This window comes from Lycorma delicatula, chromosome 2 (assembly GCF_047948215.1).
Source record: "Lycorma delicatula isolate Av1 chromosome 2, ASM4794821v1, whole genome shotgun sequence".
Classification (NCBI taxonomy): domain Eukaryota; kingdom Metazoa; phylum Arthropoda; class Insecta; order Hemiptera; family Fulgoridae; genus Lycorma; species Lycorma delicatula.
Window position 1 is genome coordinate 3,846,516 of NC_134456.1, and position 18,805 is coordinate 3,865,320.

At 30.9% G+C, this 18,805-nt stretch overlaps 1 protein-coding gene across 4 annotated transcripts in view; it reads right to left on the reverse strand.

Moving 5' to 3' along the window:
* The window catches only part of LOC142320434 (uncharacterized), a 72,934-nt gene that overhangs the window by 14,192 nt on the left and 39,937 nt on the right, over nt 1–18,805 (reverse strand). For 3 of the 4 annotated variants that reach the window (XM_075358190.1, XM_075358189.1, XM_075358192.1), the window contains exon 4: nt 3,884–4,030. The exons of the other annotated variant lie outside the window; for it this stretch is intronic. In XM_075358190.1, the coding sequence (XP_075214305.1) occupies nt 3,884–4,030 (147 nt within the window). The remainder of the gene's footprint in view (nt 1–3,883; nt 4,031–18,805) is intronic. 4 annotated transcript variants of the gene reach the window in all.

Consider the following 18,805-nt stretch of genomic DNA (forward strand, 5'->3'; position numbering starts at 1 on the left):
CATTTCTTGATGGAAAAACCAGATATTGCATTAAAAAGAATTGAATTTTAAATATATTTCACAAATTAAAAGTGTCATGTGATGATCAAATATATTTGATGATCATATATTTTACATAGATAAGACATGGCTTAATGAAAATCATTTTCATAAATGCATATGGAAAGATTCAAAGAAAATTACACATTAAAACTAAAATGTTCATCAGAAAGGCAGTCTAATAGTATGTCATGCAGGTTCAGCTAAAACAGGATTCTTAAACAACGTAAGGTTTACAGCAGTAAATTGAAAGCCTGTTCTTCAGATTATCATTCAGAAATGAATAGGGACAGTTTTAAAAATTGGTTTACAAATGAATTTTTAAATTATTTACAAGGAAGTGTAATAAGAATGGAAACGCAACTTATCACCCGTTTGCGGTAAATAAAGTTACTACCAACAACTGGAGGAAAGCTGAAATCCAGTAGTGGTTTCCAGAAAAAATGGTTGCTTGCAACTGCTTTTACACTTTTTAAGTTTCATAGTTAAAATAAATGTATAATGTTAACTGATATGATTTTTTAATACCTTTATGTAATCTGTTGTTCTTTTTATACAGATGAGTCTTTGATAGAAATATTGCAAACAGTTGCAAAAATAAATGAAAATAACAACACCAACAGTATAATAATAATGCAAAAATTATACTTCATAATATTAACAAAGTATAAAGTATCTGATAAAACTGTGTGAAAGACAATATTAACCATGCCTGCATGTCGCTGGTCATAATAGCAACAAACAGGATACATGCTCAACTATTAGCTGCGACTGTACTTTTTGAATGATCTTTTCAAACCTTTCCAAACTCAATTAAAAGCTTAATATTAAATACTTTATTTTCAAAATATCGTCAACTTATTCAAATTGTTTCCACGATTACAATGATGTGTTTCCCCCCCAAAAAAATAATCATTGAAACTAAAGATAGGTTGTCTCGTAAGAAACACTGTATGCTTAAATAATACTAGTTTTGGGCTAAATCTTAATTAAAATTATTAAGAAACTTTCAAACATAGAAAATTTATATTTTTAAAGTTTAGGAATCTTTATCTGATGATTCCAAAGATTTTTTTAAATTTGCTAATAATAATGACAACAATAGATCTATCTACCTTGTATGCTTTTTGAAATGAGTATGCTAATAAGGGCACTGGTATTGTACGTTTTTGCTAAAAAAAATTTGGGAGTGAATACTAGCAATGATTTTTCCTCAACTAAAATTACATTTAACTGCTGCAGTTAAACATTAACTGAGAATGATGTTGAAAGGGGCCATTTGATCTAATAATTCTTTGACAGGCCCAGAATATATTCATCCTCTTTTAGTGAAGAAATGCTCTGCCTTTTTTATACAGTTTTTAACTAAGCTCTTCAATCATTCTTGAAATGCTCTTCTTTTCCTAAGACAAGGCATACATTTAGGTTCTACAATTTTCATAGTATTTATAAATGACATCAGTTTCATTACACATTACTCATATTTTTATTTTTTATTTTTTGCAGATATGAAATTGTTTAAGCCTATTATTATAAATCTAGCTGATATTCAATTACTTCGTTGACTTGAACTTTGTATAAAAATTAACTTATATATTATTTCTTCCAACTTAAAAAAAATTGATTTCATACTCAATTTAGAAGGTTTGCAAATGTTGATATAACTGTGTAACTGAATAATACAAAAGCTATCTTCTATTAAAGACTTAGGTGTAGGTTTTGATACAAAGTTATCCTTCAGTCAATACGAAGATTATACTGTAAGACACTAAAAATAGTAAATTTAATTAAGATTCTCTACAAATTTTAGAAATATCAACTCGGGAGAATTTTTTTGGTTATGCATTTTATATACTGTAGTACTAAATTATGGCTCTGTTGTCTAGTGACCTTTTGCCGACTTGCAATTAAAATTACTAGAAATACCACAGAGAATTTTTCTTAGATATGCAGCCTATAAAATCTGTGATTCTATGCACTTTACCGATCATTAACTTTATTAATATTTTTAATTTGTTAAAAATACCAAGAATTGAATCACCTATGACAAGGACAGATTAATATTTGCTAATAAAATTTTTAGTAGTTATTTTGACTATCCTAAATTATTTCAGTTTTGACTTACATATAATAATGACTAGACTGCTTAGGCATAATTTTCAATATTTTCTTGGTTCAATCAAATCTCATATATCATCTATTACTAGACTACCTTTACTGTGTAAAGTACACTTACAGTACAGTTAATACCTTATCAAGAGCTATTCTAACTTATGAATGATAATTTTGTTAAGTACTTATGTTTTTTTTTTTTTAATATGATATTGTATTCATGGGTTTCATGCCTGTCTATTTCAATTAAATAAATAAGTACATTAAAATTTACCACACTTACCAAATATCAATCACCCAGCCTTTGCTTTAGGGTAAAAAGAGAAAATTAGGCCATAACAACAAAGACAACTGCAAATTTCCGGCAAGTACTTTGAAAAATTACTAAACTACCAAGAACCTGAGGTAATATTTCAATTCCAAAATCTAGCAACATGAACTGAAAAACCCAAAATACATAATTAAATGAAAATAGACAAAATCACCCAGAAATTAAATTATAAGGAAGCAGATGATAACTTAACTGCAGCAGAATTACAGGAAGAATCATGAAAAAAACAAGAGAAAACTGAAGAACTTGCTAGAAGAGATATAGAAAACTGAACAAAATCTCACAAGACTGGAAAAATGCATTAATACATAAACTACACAAATAAGAAGATGAAACGTAAGTAAACAACAACAAATGAATTTCCTTCTTACCTGTGACAAATAAAATCCTTTGAAATGCACTTCGAAATATAATTGAATTAATATAGACTTAACAACTGGGAGAATATGAAGAAGGATTCAGAAAAGTAAGATCATGTGTAGAGCAAATCTTGAACCTTTAAACAATAAGGGAAAAATTACAAGCCATAAAACTAAGTAATTGTCTTCGTAGATTCAAAAAGGTATACAACTCAATCTACAGAACTTCCTTATTCAAAGTTCCTAGAAGAATTTGGTGTGGATCCCAACGCAATTAACATTACTGAACAGACTCTTCCAATCACAAAGTTAGAACTAAAATTGGGAAAATAAGATGAAAAAAGTTGGAACACACCACTAAATAAAATTGAGTCTGAAACTGAAAGGAATTGTAATAACTGCTTAGCCTTTGCTGAAAATATTACAATTTTCTTACAGAACCTTGAAAAGGCAGCAGAACAAGTAAACCAACTAAAATAATTTGCAAGGGAAATAAGGTTAAAAATTTCTTTGAAAAATGCAGAATTCATGACCAACCAAGATTCTTCCGAGTCCCTAAAAACGAAATATGGAAAATCAATCAAGTTAACAAATTTAAATATATGGGAGAAATAATCCAAATTATTGATTTGGATAAAAAAGCCAATCAAACAAGAAAGAGAAAAATAAAATTAGCCTACCAACAAAGGATATTTTCAACAAGAACATCTCGGTGCCAAAATCAGACACTAAAATACATTAATCAAACCGGAGGACCCTGTTTGCATCAGAAAAAAGAAGGCCAAATCTTTTTTCAGTCTCACAAAACAGATTTTCAACCACATTTAACGAAAAAAAGAATGGAAATATCAATACAGTTCAGTGGTTGTAAATGAAAATAAAAATATTTTTTCAATACAGAACAATGTTCAGAAAACCAGTAAAGATTTCACAGAAAGCTAGAAAAAAGAAGGGAAAAATAAAGAAAAGAATGAAGAACTGTTGGAAAACCAGGAAAGAAGATATGCAGAAGAGAAATAAAAAAGAAAAGAAAAGAGCTTACATGCTCATGCGATGTGTTAGTTTCAGTCACTGGTAACAGAAGCCATATCATTTGTACCGCATTATCCTGTTCAGTCACCAATTTAATATTTTTATTAAGAAGCACAGCTTCATTAGTAAAAGTATTATTTACAGGCACATTCATTATCTGTAAAGAAAAACAAAATTAAAATAAATAACCATAATAAAAATAGACCTTAATAAAAATACCTTTGACTCTTTTACACCTGTCATAAACAGCTCTCTTATAATTCCTTAATGATTTTTGTTTGTCTATGTTTTATGGTGGCTTAAGTGAGGTTATATTTGATGCTGATGCAAGCTTTCTCAATGAAAAACTTAAGAACACAAGAACAGACCAATGATATTAACAGATGATGCTATATACATGGCTCAAATTAATCTCTCTAAGAGGCCATGTGAAATGGCCCTTGGCTCACTGATTCTTTGATTTGTGGTAATGTATGTGATTTTTATTCTTTAAATATATTTTTTAACAATTATTTTCTGCCACTGCTAAGTTTTCTATTTGTTTTCATTTAGCTCCAGATTCAGTTTGTGTGTTTTGTTTTTTATTAAACTAAATTTCTGTTTAATTTTAATAAATGTTATTTCACATTCATTTCGTCAGAAGTAAATTCTCTACAAACTAGAAAGTTGTAATTGTTTATTGGTAAATTAACAAATTTATATTCAAAGCCTAAAAAAGATATTTTATTCCTAACCTAATTCTAGTATTTTCCAGCACAACGTTTTCGTGTTTTGATTTATTTTTAAATGATTTATAGTAATAATGCTGATTTTTGCACAGATTCTCATGAAAACTCTCAATACAGATCAGAATTTGACAAACCAGTTGTAAATGACAAGACAAAAAATTAGAGGTTTGTAGAGCGATTCAGAGGAAAGTTATGATAGAATTATGAATGTCTGATTCTGTCAGTAATTCGGCTGGCGTAAGTAGCAGCAGCGATATTCGAATTTCTTTTATTCCAGATCAAACTGAGAGTGTACACTGTTTGAACCTACAATGCTCCAATGTTTACAACAATGAATTATACAGTGATAACAATGAAGGAGATAATGAATCTAAAATCTAACTTAATCTAATAAATTTGATATACGTGATATTTTATTCCAATGCCTTTGCACTATTACTTAGTGATGATAAATAATAGCAAAGGTACAGATGCCAATCCCCAAGAAGTGTATTATGCACTTTTCATCGATCATGCATTTTCAATTTCTTAAGGTAATGAGACAAATCATTATGCATAACAAAAGATTGAATTTCAAAGGAGAACAAGAGCAATCGATAATTATAATAAAGCTCTAGATTGAAAAAATAGAATACACCTGATATAAATGAAACAGAAAGATTTGTGGAAAATTTTGTGGATGGGGTCTTGGTAAAATGCCGAGTATATAGTAAATCTGTTGTATTCTAACCGGGTTAGTAAGCTAACTTACTGAGATTCTAAGCCAACATTTTTGAGATTCTTCTGAGAATGTTCCATAATGGAAATGCACCATACAATGAAGAAACTGTACAAAGTTCAACAACTCATCGACTAGCTTCTCCCAAAGTTTCAAAATGCAATCAATCCTCCACGAAGAGATGTGAATCGATGAAAAATAATTCTTTTCAGGGGACAGCTTGTCTTTCATCAATACTCTCCCAAAAGAAAGACACCAGCACGGGGTGAAACTTCAAATTATGTCTTGTCTGTGGCTACACATGGAATCTCATGATATATGCTGGAAAAGAACCAATTTCCGGCAAAGGGGTTCCAGAAAAATATGTGTTGGAGCTTGCTGGACCATTACTTGAAGCTGGATTGTGAAAATTGGTATACAAGTGTATTGTTGGCTTCTCAGTTACATGATTTTTATACAAATCTTTTTGGTACATTAATGGCTAATCAAAAAGGAAAAAATCAACATAATTAACAGAAACCAAACTGAAAAAAGGTGAAGTAGTTACAGCCCAATATTCAGGTAAAAAAAAATATATATATATATATATATATTGAAATAGAAGAATAACGGAAATGTGTTGATGATTTGAACAAAACACAGAGACGAAATGGTAACAAAACAGAAGAGAGGGAAGGACATCATGAAACCCAAGGTGGTAACAGACTACAACTCTGCAAAAGAATTTATTGATTTATCTGACCAAATGAGCATATACCAGCCATCTACATTCAATAAAGTGGTATCAAAATCATTTTTGAAATACTGTTTGGAACTTCAATTGTCAATGGTTTTCATACAACCTTGTTATCAAACAACAAAAACTTCCAATGAAAATCCTAATATTTAGGGAAGAATTGATTTTACCTTTTTTTACAGACGTTTGACAATGATGCATAAACTGAAGTCAGTCAAGATGAATTTACAAAAGAGACTACAACAGTACATAGACTGATCAACATTGAAGGTAAGAAGTCAACAGCAAGACAGAGGTGCAGTGGTTGCTACAAAATGAGGAAGCTGACAGAAGACAGAGGAACCTCAGAAAAAACTACCAAAAGGGCAACGACAAAAAGTTATGTGTGTGATGCCTTCTTTTGTCTCGATTGCTTCAGCTGTTGACTGATTTTGTTTTCTTATAAAACTTTCAATAGAAACTTTGTTGTTCATGATTTTGAGTAAAAATGTTCTGTATTTAATTATTAGAACAAAATTGATAATGAAATAACAGAATGATGAACAGAATTGACAATGTTAAATGTAAATGATGTAATGTGTTTTCTGTAAATAGTTTTTTATAACACAGTATGATGTAAGTAATAACAGCAGTTAAGATATGTAAATAGGTACATATCTTAAAGAAACTCTTTAAGAGTTATAAATATAACTTTTTTTTATACAAGAATACTTTGTAAATAATATTGAAATTAATCATGTGGCCCTTCTAAGGCTTACACCGATCTCATGCCACAAACTGAAGAACATTGGGAGGCATCTGTGAGCCGCATGTGGCTCAAACCAGTATAAATGTGCATCTCTATTACACTTTTAATAAATATTACATTTAAATGACTTTTGAAAAAAGATAACGTCTCATTCCCCTGATGTCAGTTTTATGCATATGCCCGATGCTTAACAGAGCACAACTAATAACTTCTGCCGTCAATGAAAGTTACATCGAATTTTAATAATTAAAAATAAAACAGCAAAATTATGCGGAAGCAACTTAGATGCGGTATAACTAATGTTATAAACGATTTAATCATATAAATTAAGATAAAAACCTTGTAACAGAATACAATAAAATATTAGCAGACAGGTCAGTTTCAACCGATTACAATTTGTTAAAAAATGAGCGTGATTTTAGCATAAATGTATTTTTTAACATGTCCACACTAATAAAGGTTCAAAATCTTTTACCAAAAATGGGGTAAATACTAAATGATAATTAATCAGATTTAACAGAATTCAAAAAAATGAACAACACAAGCTTGCTTAGATATGAGTATCAATAAACATATTTATGGAACCTTTATTTATAATATTATTATCATGTTTGTGAAACAGATTCATTATATTGGTGTGTACATCTTTGTTTATTCATATCTTGGTTCGACATTATGACCTTACCTTACATTATTACCTTGCTTATCACCATGTCATAAATTTTAAATCATGTATACATAATTTTATAAAAATGTTTAATTTAATAAATAAATAATTAAACTTTAATTAAGGCCACGTGACCCTAAGTCTCTTAGCATTCATCAGGAAATGGTAGCACTCACTTTAGTGATAACATATTTATTCAATTCATCTTCATTTCTAACAACAAATTTTATGTTACACATTAAAAGTTAATAACCATGAAGAACTAATTATAAAGGGGTATTAATATTTATGTACAATGTTCATACGTTTTATAAACATCACTTTCAAATATTACTTTTAATTCTAATTTTTGTGAGATTCTATTTATTTTCCGAGGCTTTTTAATAGAATCGATAATTTGCGATATTATTTAGTAGACATGTATTAGTTAGTTATGATGTTTTTATTCTGTCTGTGTTTTTTGTTATTTTGTTGAGTGTTCAAATAGTTTTTTGTAACCAATCTCAGTTTATTTTAGTGAGTTTTACTGGACATAGTAAGTAGTGGGCAGTTTTTGGTTATTAACAAATTAGATATGGAGAATAGACCACGTGGGTTTTCTAATATACCATTGGAAAGATAAGTATTTCCAACACTTAAATTTAAATATAATTATCAACCGATTTGGTCTAGTTGGCAATCTGTGGAATATTTGTTGAAGTTGGAAAAAAACAAAATTAAAAACCTTATAAGGCATATTATTGTGCAGACATGTTTAAGCAAAGATAATTTTTTCAAGTTGTTAATGCAACCTTTGTAAGGCCTGAGACAGGAAGTGCTTATTATCAGAAGATACTTGTTAATGTAACATAGCAAATGTAGAGACCAAGAAAAGAATTATTCTTTTTCTAGACAGAAATTTTTTTAGGGAAGCTAGTTGCATCACTGCCCACGAAGTAAGGTTGAAACTAAAACAAAATCTGACATTCCACTAGCCAAATATGATGAACTTCAAATGCAATGACATTCTTAGGCAAAACAATACATCATAATGACATGTGCAGAGCTTTTACAAATATAGCCTTAAGAATTTTACCCCATCTATATCACATGGCATGACTTGCCAAAAGACATGGTCTAAAATTGCAGGAACGACTTTTAAACTATGAATTGAGGTTAAAATGAACGATACATCTTTAACTCAAGGTCGATTCTCAACCCAAGAAGTGTGCTTCAAGATCTAATTCTACAAAGGAAGTCATGCTAATGCTAATCACAATGGTACGAAATGTTTTTCTTGTGGAAAATTAGGCAATCTCTAAAAACTGTTAAGTGAGACCTATCTGTTGTAAGTGCAAGTTAAAGGATCATAAATCAAGTGAATGGCCATCTAATAGCACTGTGATACAGTTGTATCAGGCTTGGAAAAATTATAATGTAAGTGTTAACACTCTATGACAGTATCTTATACGCCACAACAATCTGCAGTAGCTGAAAGAGAAAACAGAATCATTTGTGATTCCCGCGCTTCCTTCCTCTTACCGGCCACAGGTTATGATACACGGAATGGCCACTGCTGTGTTGTGTACTGGAGCACATGCTCCAGCACCACAATAGTATAGGAGGGAGTGGGAACGTCTGCTCTCAATACTGTTGTGCTAGCGGTGGCTAGGAGAATTATGAGAGGCAGTCGGCGGGGTATTTGTGCTCTCATTACCCTAGACATGAGAAATGCATTTAACTGTATTTCTCACGTTGCCATAATGCAGGCACTGAAAAATTTATAGATGGACCAGTCAGTACATGCAAAGATAATTCTACAAAACAAAATGGGTTTAGTGACTGCAAATCTTAATCTTTCCAACTGAACTTGGTTGGGAACCTGGAACCTCTCCTCTAATATCCAACGGTGAACATGATAGGGAAATTGTTGGAAGCTTAAATTATTTAGCATCAGGCAAAACAACAGACTTAAGCTTTGCCTTCAATATTGCAACTGGAGCAAAGATTCAACCAATAAAGGCCCATTTTAATTTGGTAAAAAGAAATTTCAGATATTTCTAATCTATTCCTGAAAATGGCATTACATATAATAAAAAAAGCCAGTGGGCAAATTGAGATGTACAGTGATGCCAATTATGTTGGTGACAATCATTTGAAGGAAGACTGGCGAAACTCTCCTTAAATCCAATGGTAGATCAGTTGTGTGGAAAAGTAAATTGCAGAAATTTATATCATTCTCTTCTACGAAAGCTGCATATATTTGTACAATAGAGGCAACCAAATAGTTGGTTTGGCTTGACATCTAAAAGAAAGTTGTTACACTTAATGTCAATCCAAAGCAAACTCTCTTAATAGATAATCAGATTGCCATTAAACTTAAAAATAAAGCGATGTTCTACAATAAAGAAAACTAGATGCCATTATGTGAGAAAGATGGAGAAAGAAGGAAGCATTCAATCTGAAAAACAGGCAACCGATATATTTACGAAAGGACTCATCTGCTTAAAGGTATGAAAACAGTCATGCGTATGAAAATTCAATGTTAATTATCGATTTCTGAGAGCCTAAAGTTAAGGATCATTAATACTTTCGTACAATAATCGTGTTTTATTTGTTTCATAAATTACTTATAATTTTTGTTTTTGTGAAATGTTAATTTCTGAGACTTTTTGATAGAATCGACAGTTTTGCGAAATTATTATGCAGGTGTATGTAATTAATTGTGAAGATGGTTTTCACGGTTGGTTCAGGGACACAATAGTTCTTTGCAACCTACCTCAGTTTATTTTAGCGAGTTCTACTTGACAAACTAAAAACCATTGACGTTTGCTAGGAGTTATCATGAAACAGATCTGTTTTCCATTAATTGTAATATAATGGAAAGCTTAAACAGTCTATTACAAAACTGGTCAACTATCAACTGTTTTTTTTTTTTTTTATTTATTAGTATCGGGGAATAACGGATAAGAAAGTAAGTATTATAATTTCCAATAAATAGAAAGAAAATTACGGCACTTTTGCAGTTTGTTCCACCCCTTACGTTTCAGTCATTACTGTTAATATTTTGAGTATTTAAGTAGTAAATTCAGTAATTATTGCAATTATTTACTACTTAAATAATCAAAACTAATTACCTGATATAACAATTTTTTATTTTATAAATATAATTTAACGAAACTTAACATATGCTCGCTAACCTTCATTTACACCATGTCAGTAATGGCGTATACGTTAAAAACCATTAGGGTGGAACAAACTTCGTGTGCCAAAATAACTAATAATGATAATAATATGCCCACGATATATGAATTTTTGCTTAAAAAAACCATTTTACGACGCTCTCAAATGAGTTTTTATCACAAGTTAAAGCCCACACCACCAATCCATCAATACAAAAACTCAACTTAAATTTTATTAATTTATATAAGAATGGTATAAAATTACTTACTTAGTCAGATAAACAAAAATGAAAACCAATAAATAAGTAATACTGAAATTAGGATATAAATCTTTTCTTTACAACACTTTCACACTAACAGGTCAAGAATTATTGATAAATAATGCCAACACACGCAATTGTACACTTCAATACATACGATATCTCGTTATAATGTTGGAAAAAATATATAAATACATATGATTTGCACAACAGACTTAATTCGTAATTTTTCATTCACGTAACAGTTAAAAAAGTTTAAAATAAAAGTAAAAATTTACTGAAATTTTCAGAAAATTCTTAGAAGCGATTGAGATTTATTAATTTATAAAAAAAACAATAATAATAATAGGTCAGCATTTAATAATAATAATGTTCTTTTTGTTAAACATAAAAATAATGCAACACAAAAGCGTAATAGTTAAACATCAAAAAATCATTTTCATTAATAAATTAAACTAGTAATTATTTTTAATTTCTGTATAGATTTTTGTCCATGACGGTCGGAGATGATATCAATTTAAAAATACATAATTCTGTAACGACAAACCGAAGCAAAATTATATATAATTTTGTATAAAAATATACTTCAAATATTTTATAAGATATTAGCTGTCTTTTTTTAGTGTTGTTGCCACATGCCTAATTTAATATCGGCGGATGCCAACATCCCCGCCGGAGCAGCAGGTTTGGCCGGACCGCCGAGGTAGGCCCTGGACGTGGACGTTACCTTCCCGCTCCAGCTCCAGCGCGACGGGCTTCAATCACCCTGGCCGGCGGACTCAGCTGAAGGAGCCGGCCCAGCAACTTGTGTCTCGCGACAGGCAAGTGAGGATGCCTAACTTCAACGAAACAGGCCGATTGTAGTCACGCGCCACACACTACTCTTGGCGCGTTATTTGAACGCCCGAGGATGCATGAACATATCAAGCAATCGGATTTATTATTAAATAATATTAATATTAAGGGATAAAAATTAGGACAAAATTCTATTGTTTGTTTAATACAGCAAATGAAAAGTAATAAAAAAATAACCATAACCAGATTTAAACAATAAAAAAAAGAATGAAAAAAAATTGAAAATGAGTAAAAAAATGAACGAAACATTAAAAAAAATTTTTGAATTATTAAAAATATAACAAACTTATCTGTAGTTTGAAAAACAAATAATAGAATTCCATTTCCTCAATTGAAATGGACGTGTAAAAAAGTGGCCGATTAAACACAGCACCTGATTTTGAAGTCGAGAGTTCTAAGGTTCAATTCCTAGTAAAGGCAGTTACTTACTATGATTTGAACCTTAGAACTCTCGACAAAATCAGATGATTTGTGATGAAGAATTAAACTAGGCCAACCCGGTGGGCACTACTAGCTACCTCTCTCTCTTTTTCTGTTTAGCCTCTGGAACGTGGTTAACCAAATTTAACTGACGCAGATGGATGCCCACCACTCCAGCAGGCTGGCCACCATTCTATTCCTCAGCCACCTTACACACTCTGATGCTTCTCACTAACTTGAAAATCGCATTCAATTATGTTGTTTGTGTCTAGGGGGTCCATTACCGCCACATAGCTTGCCCTTGGATTCGGCTACGTGACGTACACGAAGATCACGTTTTCAACACCATTGAAGGTGCCACAATAAAACCACAAATCGTACTCGCTGCGCTACAGGTATGGCCTGAAGCAGCCATGACACGACAGGAATTGAGCAAGGAAATAGTCTTCTTTTTTCCTGTTTAGCCTCCGGTAATTACCATTCAGATAATACTTCAGAGGATGATATGTATGAGTGTAAATGAAGTATAGTCTTGTCGAGTCTCAGTTCACCCATTCCTGAGATGTGTGATTAATTGAAACCCAACCACCAAAGAACACCGGTATCCACGATCTAGTATTCAAATCTGTGTAAAAATAACTGACTTTACTAGGATTTGAATGCTGAAACTCTCAACTTCCAAATCAGCTGATTTGGGAAGATGTGTTCACTACTAGACCAACCTGATGGGTTAAGGAAACCGTCCTTCTTTTTCCTGTTTAGCCTCCGGTAACTACCGTTTAGATAATTCTTCAGAGGATGAATGAGGATGGTATGTATGAGTGTAAATGAAGCGTGTAGTCTTGTACATCATCAGTTCGACCATTCCTGAGATGTGTGGTTAATTGAAACCCAACCACCAAAGAACACCAGTATCCACGATCTAGTATTCAAATAAGGAAACAGTCTACCTCACAGCTGTTTCACACTGGTGTCAGATGACATTATTGGATGGTTTATTTTTTAAATCAGTTTAAACCTACTTAAGAATGTAGTTGAAATAAGCATCAGCTGATATAAAAAAATTTGTTCATTCGGGACAATGTACAGATGAGGTGAATGTATGTTTGCAAATGTCTTGAAGGAGAAAAGCTTAACAGCAAAGGTTAAAAAAATAATTCCTTCATACTTCTCTTAGAAGGATTTACTTCTTAAAAATCTTGAATTTTAAAAAAGGATATAAGTGTCAAATGCAGTTTGAAGATTAATTATCAGAACATTTGGATGATTGTTGAGTTTTGATTAATAAGGTGAGATTTCTTCTGGAATTGTAGGTATATGGAGTCATTTATATTATTATTTATAAAAAAAATGTAAATCTGTGAGTTGTGATAAACTTTGGATTAAAAAATAATATAATTGCATCAGATTCTGTTAATATTCTCAGTAACCGGCTGCCATATGACTTTGTAAATAATTAACTTGTTCAGAGATAATTTTGAGTTTCAATTTAGAATCCAGTACAACTGAAAAAATTTAGTAATCAGTTATTCTCGTTTTTCCAAATTTTCCTTTTGTCAAGGTGAATACCAAAGTATTTCTAGAATTTGATTGTGGTAGCTGAATGTCATCGAGTATAACAAATGGACATTTGTTCAGAGAATAAAACTAACATGCATACTTTTATTTTCATTAGACTATTTGCCACATTTTTCACCATGCTCAATGCTGTTTAACTATTCTTGAAGGTGCTGTAACATGATGTCTGGTGACGTGTGAATTACTTTTACACAGTACAAGCTGCTATTTTAGTGTTGGGAGAATTTGGTAAACTGGAAGTGTGTGAGGAATACACTTCATTGAGGAATGCCTGTATTTATGGAAAATAGTAGAGACACTTCAGTCTGGAATTTAACCTTGAAATATCATTTACTTAAAAAAGAAATGAAAATGTTAAATACTGAAAAGGTAGATGCTGATTAATTTCAAAAAGACCAGTGTACCACCGTTAATCTAAAGGCTTAGCAGATATCAAGAAAACCAGTAGAACAGCTGTTTTTTGTATAAAGCTAACTGAATATTAGCAATGACTATGAATCTTCGATGGTAATATGATCTGTTTGAAAGCCAATCTGGAATCAGATATTAGTTTGCTTTGTTCTAAAAAGGTTTTAATCATCTAAGTAGATTTCTTGAAAACTTTTTAAGTGCAGGTAACATGCTAATCGGCTGATATGATATTATGTCATTAGGTGGTTTGCCTGGTTTCAGCTATTTTCCATAGATCCAGAAAGTATTCAATTATGAGAAAGTGTATAATGTAATAATAATTATAACTAGCAAACTAAGAACTCTATGATGAGCGACATTGTAGATAGTTTATGAATTAAATGGTATGTGAAAGATGAAAATACAGGATTTTAATAGTTTAATGATAAGAAAATTAGTAATTAATTTTACAAAAGCAAAAACATCTATTTATATGTTAAAAACAGAATAAAATAATATCACGATGTTGGGTTGGGTTTGCGATTTTTCAGTTCTATTTTTTACTCTCCATGCCAATTATCTGTAAATTTTTTAAAACAACTTTTTTTGAATTAAAGTCTTTTTGAAATTAATTTAACGCATATTCTTGGAATTAAGCTTCACCTCAACAAAGCGATACTTGTTTTTGACACTTCCAATCTCTCTTAAGGGATTAAGTAGATATCCCTTTGGCAAGCGATATGTGCATAAAAAAAGTTTAAAGTTTTAAATTAATAAAACTTCTGAATATACACTTATAATAATTTTATTACACTATACAAATAAAACCACCCACCCTATAATACTGTTTAAACTGCATATTAATTTGGTGTAAAATATGTTTATATTTACAGTACAATAGTTCTCATGTGTATCTTTATACATAATATGAGACAGATGAATGGCAACTACTGTTTTTTTTTTTTTTAAAGAAAAATGAAGAAACTTTTTAGATAGATGATGTGCATTCAAAAGAGAATAATCTTGGCATATGCTGTTGTGGTCATCGTGTTAATCATCAACAAACAAGAAAAAAGTGTCACTCTAATGTAGTAAATTTTTGGGTTTAGCGTTTGTGGAGTGCTAAAAGTAGTTTTGAGAATGAAGGGCTGAAAATAACTCAAATCAGTTATGATAATCTTTGCAGAAATATGAAATAAAATTCCTCAAACTAATTTAATAACATTCTTTACAATCTTATTGGTTGATACAAATTTCAATGAAATTTATTTAAGAACAAATAGCAAAAAAATTATATACAGATCATTTGAAAAAGAAAAAATGTAAATGCTCATACAAATTCAAAACACTACTCCTGTCACTACTTTTTGATTTTAAAATCTTTATAAGTCAAAAACTAAAATAAAGTGATTTTTTAGTATAATTATAATCAGCATGGAGAAAACAACATGCAAAAATTAATGAATTTTGAATGCACATCATCTTTCTAAATAATTATCATCAAAATGAATCCATTTTTGCTTAAGTCCATCATCCATTTTTCTGAAAAAATAAAAAAATCAACCTCCCTTTTATTATTCTGATCTATTAGATTGTACAGATTATAAAAATATTAATAAAGCATCGATACAATATTTTACTAATTGGTGGAATTATTGGGGATAATTAATTTTCCAGCAAACCCATGTAACAAAGTTATTGCACATAATGTGCAATAACTTTGTTACATGGGTTACATAAAATTTAACAAAATGGGATTTTCACCACAATGTTTTGTGTTCTAGCCCAGTTTTTTCATAAACCACTACAGATAGAGTTCTGAAACCTGTTTTATTCAATTTGTCAGATCAAAAAACATAAGAAACAATCAAGCTTACCCCTTTTTTTTTGCATTCCTTGAATTTCATTATGGTTTTATTTTACTCTATGGCACATAATGTGCAATAACTTTGTTACATGGGTAATAAATAAGTAAAAAATGTTACACAAAACTTGTAGAGAATTTAATTCTGAACAAAATGATGTAAATAAACCATTAGCAAGCAAAACAAAGCTACAAAAAATTAATTTTATTAACATCAAAATATCCTAAATGTGGCTGAAAAAATACATTAATTTTCAAACAGAAAGAATAATACTTTTAACATCTGAAAACATCTAAAAATAAAATTATTTAACAAAAATAAGATCAACAGAAAAAAGTAAGATAAAACACCATTTTAATAACTTTATCCACAATTGTCAAAAAAAAATTTTAATGGTACAATAAATTTTTTATTTTTAATTTCATAAGCTGGTTTTAACAGCTGATAAACAATCATAATTTGTCTACAGAATGTGAGTAGTTTTGTACATTTTTAAAAGTTGTATTCAATTGTGCAGTGTGTGTGAAGGTGAGTGTTTTGTGTTCTGCGATCTCAAAATTTCATTTCAGTTTTCAAATGAGGAATATGCTAACAATTTTTATTTATGGTTATTGCAATGGTAACTCCTTGGCTGCAAAAATGCAATATCAAAAAAGATTTCCTAATATAAGGGTTCCAAATCAAAACCTTAATTTCAGCTTTCCATTGTTTATGCAGAACTGGTTCTTTACCTACACATTCTTATTCTGTTGAAAGACAAGAACAATGTCGTGTCGCTTACAAGGAGAACGTGATATAGCAAGTTCAATGTAGCCCGGGACTTAATACTAGACAAATTTCAAATTGCATTGGTTTGCCACATAGCACAGTATGGCGAATACTTAAAGAAAATCTCTTACCTGTACCACTATCAGGAGGTTCAAAATTTACTGCTTGGCGACTTTGCATTGCATCTAAAGTATTGTCATTGGCTTCAAGAAAACTGTCATTAAGTATGTTCTATTTTATTCCCTGATGAGGTAACATTTATAAGAGATGGAGTTAATAACTCTCAAAATAAACATCAATGGAATTTTGAAAATCCACGTGCTAGTAGATACAGTTTTCAACACAGGTTTTCTGTTAATGTTTGGTGTGGCATTGTTGATAAGCATATGATTGCACCATTTATTTTTGATGGTAGCCTTACAGGAAACTAGTATTTTCTTTTAGAAAATAACCTGCCCTAGTTTTAAGAAGACATTCCACTAATAACAAGGCAAGAAATTATTTTTCAACACTATGGGTTTGTTATACATTTTTGTGAAGTAGTTAGAAATTATTTGAACGTAACATTTAGGAGCATCTGGATCAGGCGAGAAGGACCAATTAATTGGTCCTAGATTACCTGATCTGACTCCAATGGCCTATTATACATGTGGACATACGAAATCGATAGTATATGCTGAAAAGATAACTACAAAAAGAATTGATGGCAAGAATTTTCAATGCATTTGAAATTCTACTAAATAATCCAGATTCGGTGAAAGAGCCACCAAAGGAATTTTAAAATGAGCAGAGTACTGTTAACAATGAAGGAGGACATTTTGAACAGTTGTTGAAATAGTAATTTCTTAATGTGCTTTTACAATTTTACTTTTGATGAATGATTTTATTTCTAGGTATTCTTGGATGTATACATCATTCTTGGTATTCTCGGATTACGTTGACTCTGATCACTTTTAATTGTTTCCTAGATAGTCATAAAAGAATGGAGGAAAACACTGAAACTCAATGTGGTAGAAACAATAAGTTTTTTTTTTTGTCTTCAGTCATTTGACTGGTTTGATGCAGCTCTCCAAGATTCCCTATCTAGTCGTTTCATTTCAGTATACCCTCTACATCCTACATCCGTAACAATTTGTTTTACATATTCCAAACGTGGCCTGCCTACACAATTTTTTCCTTCTACCTGTCCTTCCAACATTAAAGCGACTATTCCAGGATGCCTTAGTATGTGGCCTATAAGTCTGTCTCTTCTTTTAACTATATTTTTCCAAATGCTTCTTTCTTCATCTATTTGCCGCAATACCTCTTCATTTGTCACTTTATCCACCCGTCTGAATTTTAACATTCTCCTATAGCACCGCATTTCAAAAGCTTCTAATCTTTTCTTCTCAGATACTCCGATCGTCCATGTTTCACTTCCATATAAAGCGACACTCCAAACATACACTTTCAAAAATCTTTTCCTGGCATTTAAATTAATTTTTGATGTAAACAAATTATATTTCTTACTGAAGGCTCGTTTAGCTTGTGCTATTCAGCATTTTATATCGCTCCTGCTTCATCCATCTTTAGTAATTCTACTTCCCAAATAACAAAATTCTTCTACCTCCGTAATCTTTTCTCCTCCTATTTTTACATTCAGCGGTCCATCTTTGTTATTTCTTCTACATTTCATTACTTTTGTTTTGTTTATTTTCACGCGATAGTTCTTGCGTAGGACTTCATCTATGCCGTTCATTGTTTCTTCTAAATACTTTTAACTCTCTGCTAGAATTACTATATCATCAGCAAATCGTAGTATCTTTATCTTTTCACCTTGTACTGTTACTCCGAATCTAAATTGTTCTTTAACATCATTAACTGCTAGTTCATGTAAAGATTAAAAAGTAACGGAGATAGGGAACATCCTTGTCGGACTCCCTTTCTTATTACGGCTTCTTTCATATGTTCTTCAATTGTTACTGTTGCTGTTTGGTTCCTGTACATGTTAGCAATTGTTCTTCTATCTCTGTATTTGAACCCTAATTTTTTTAAAATG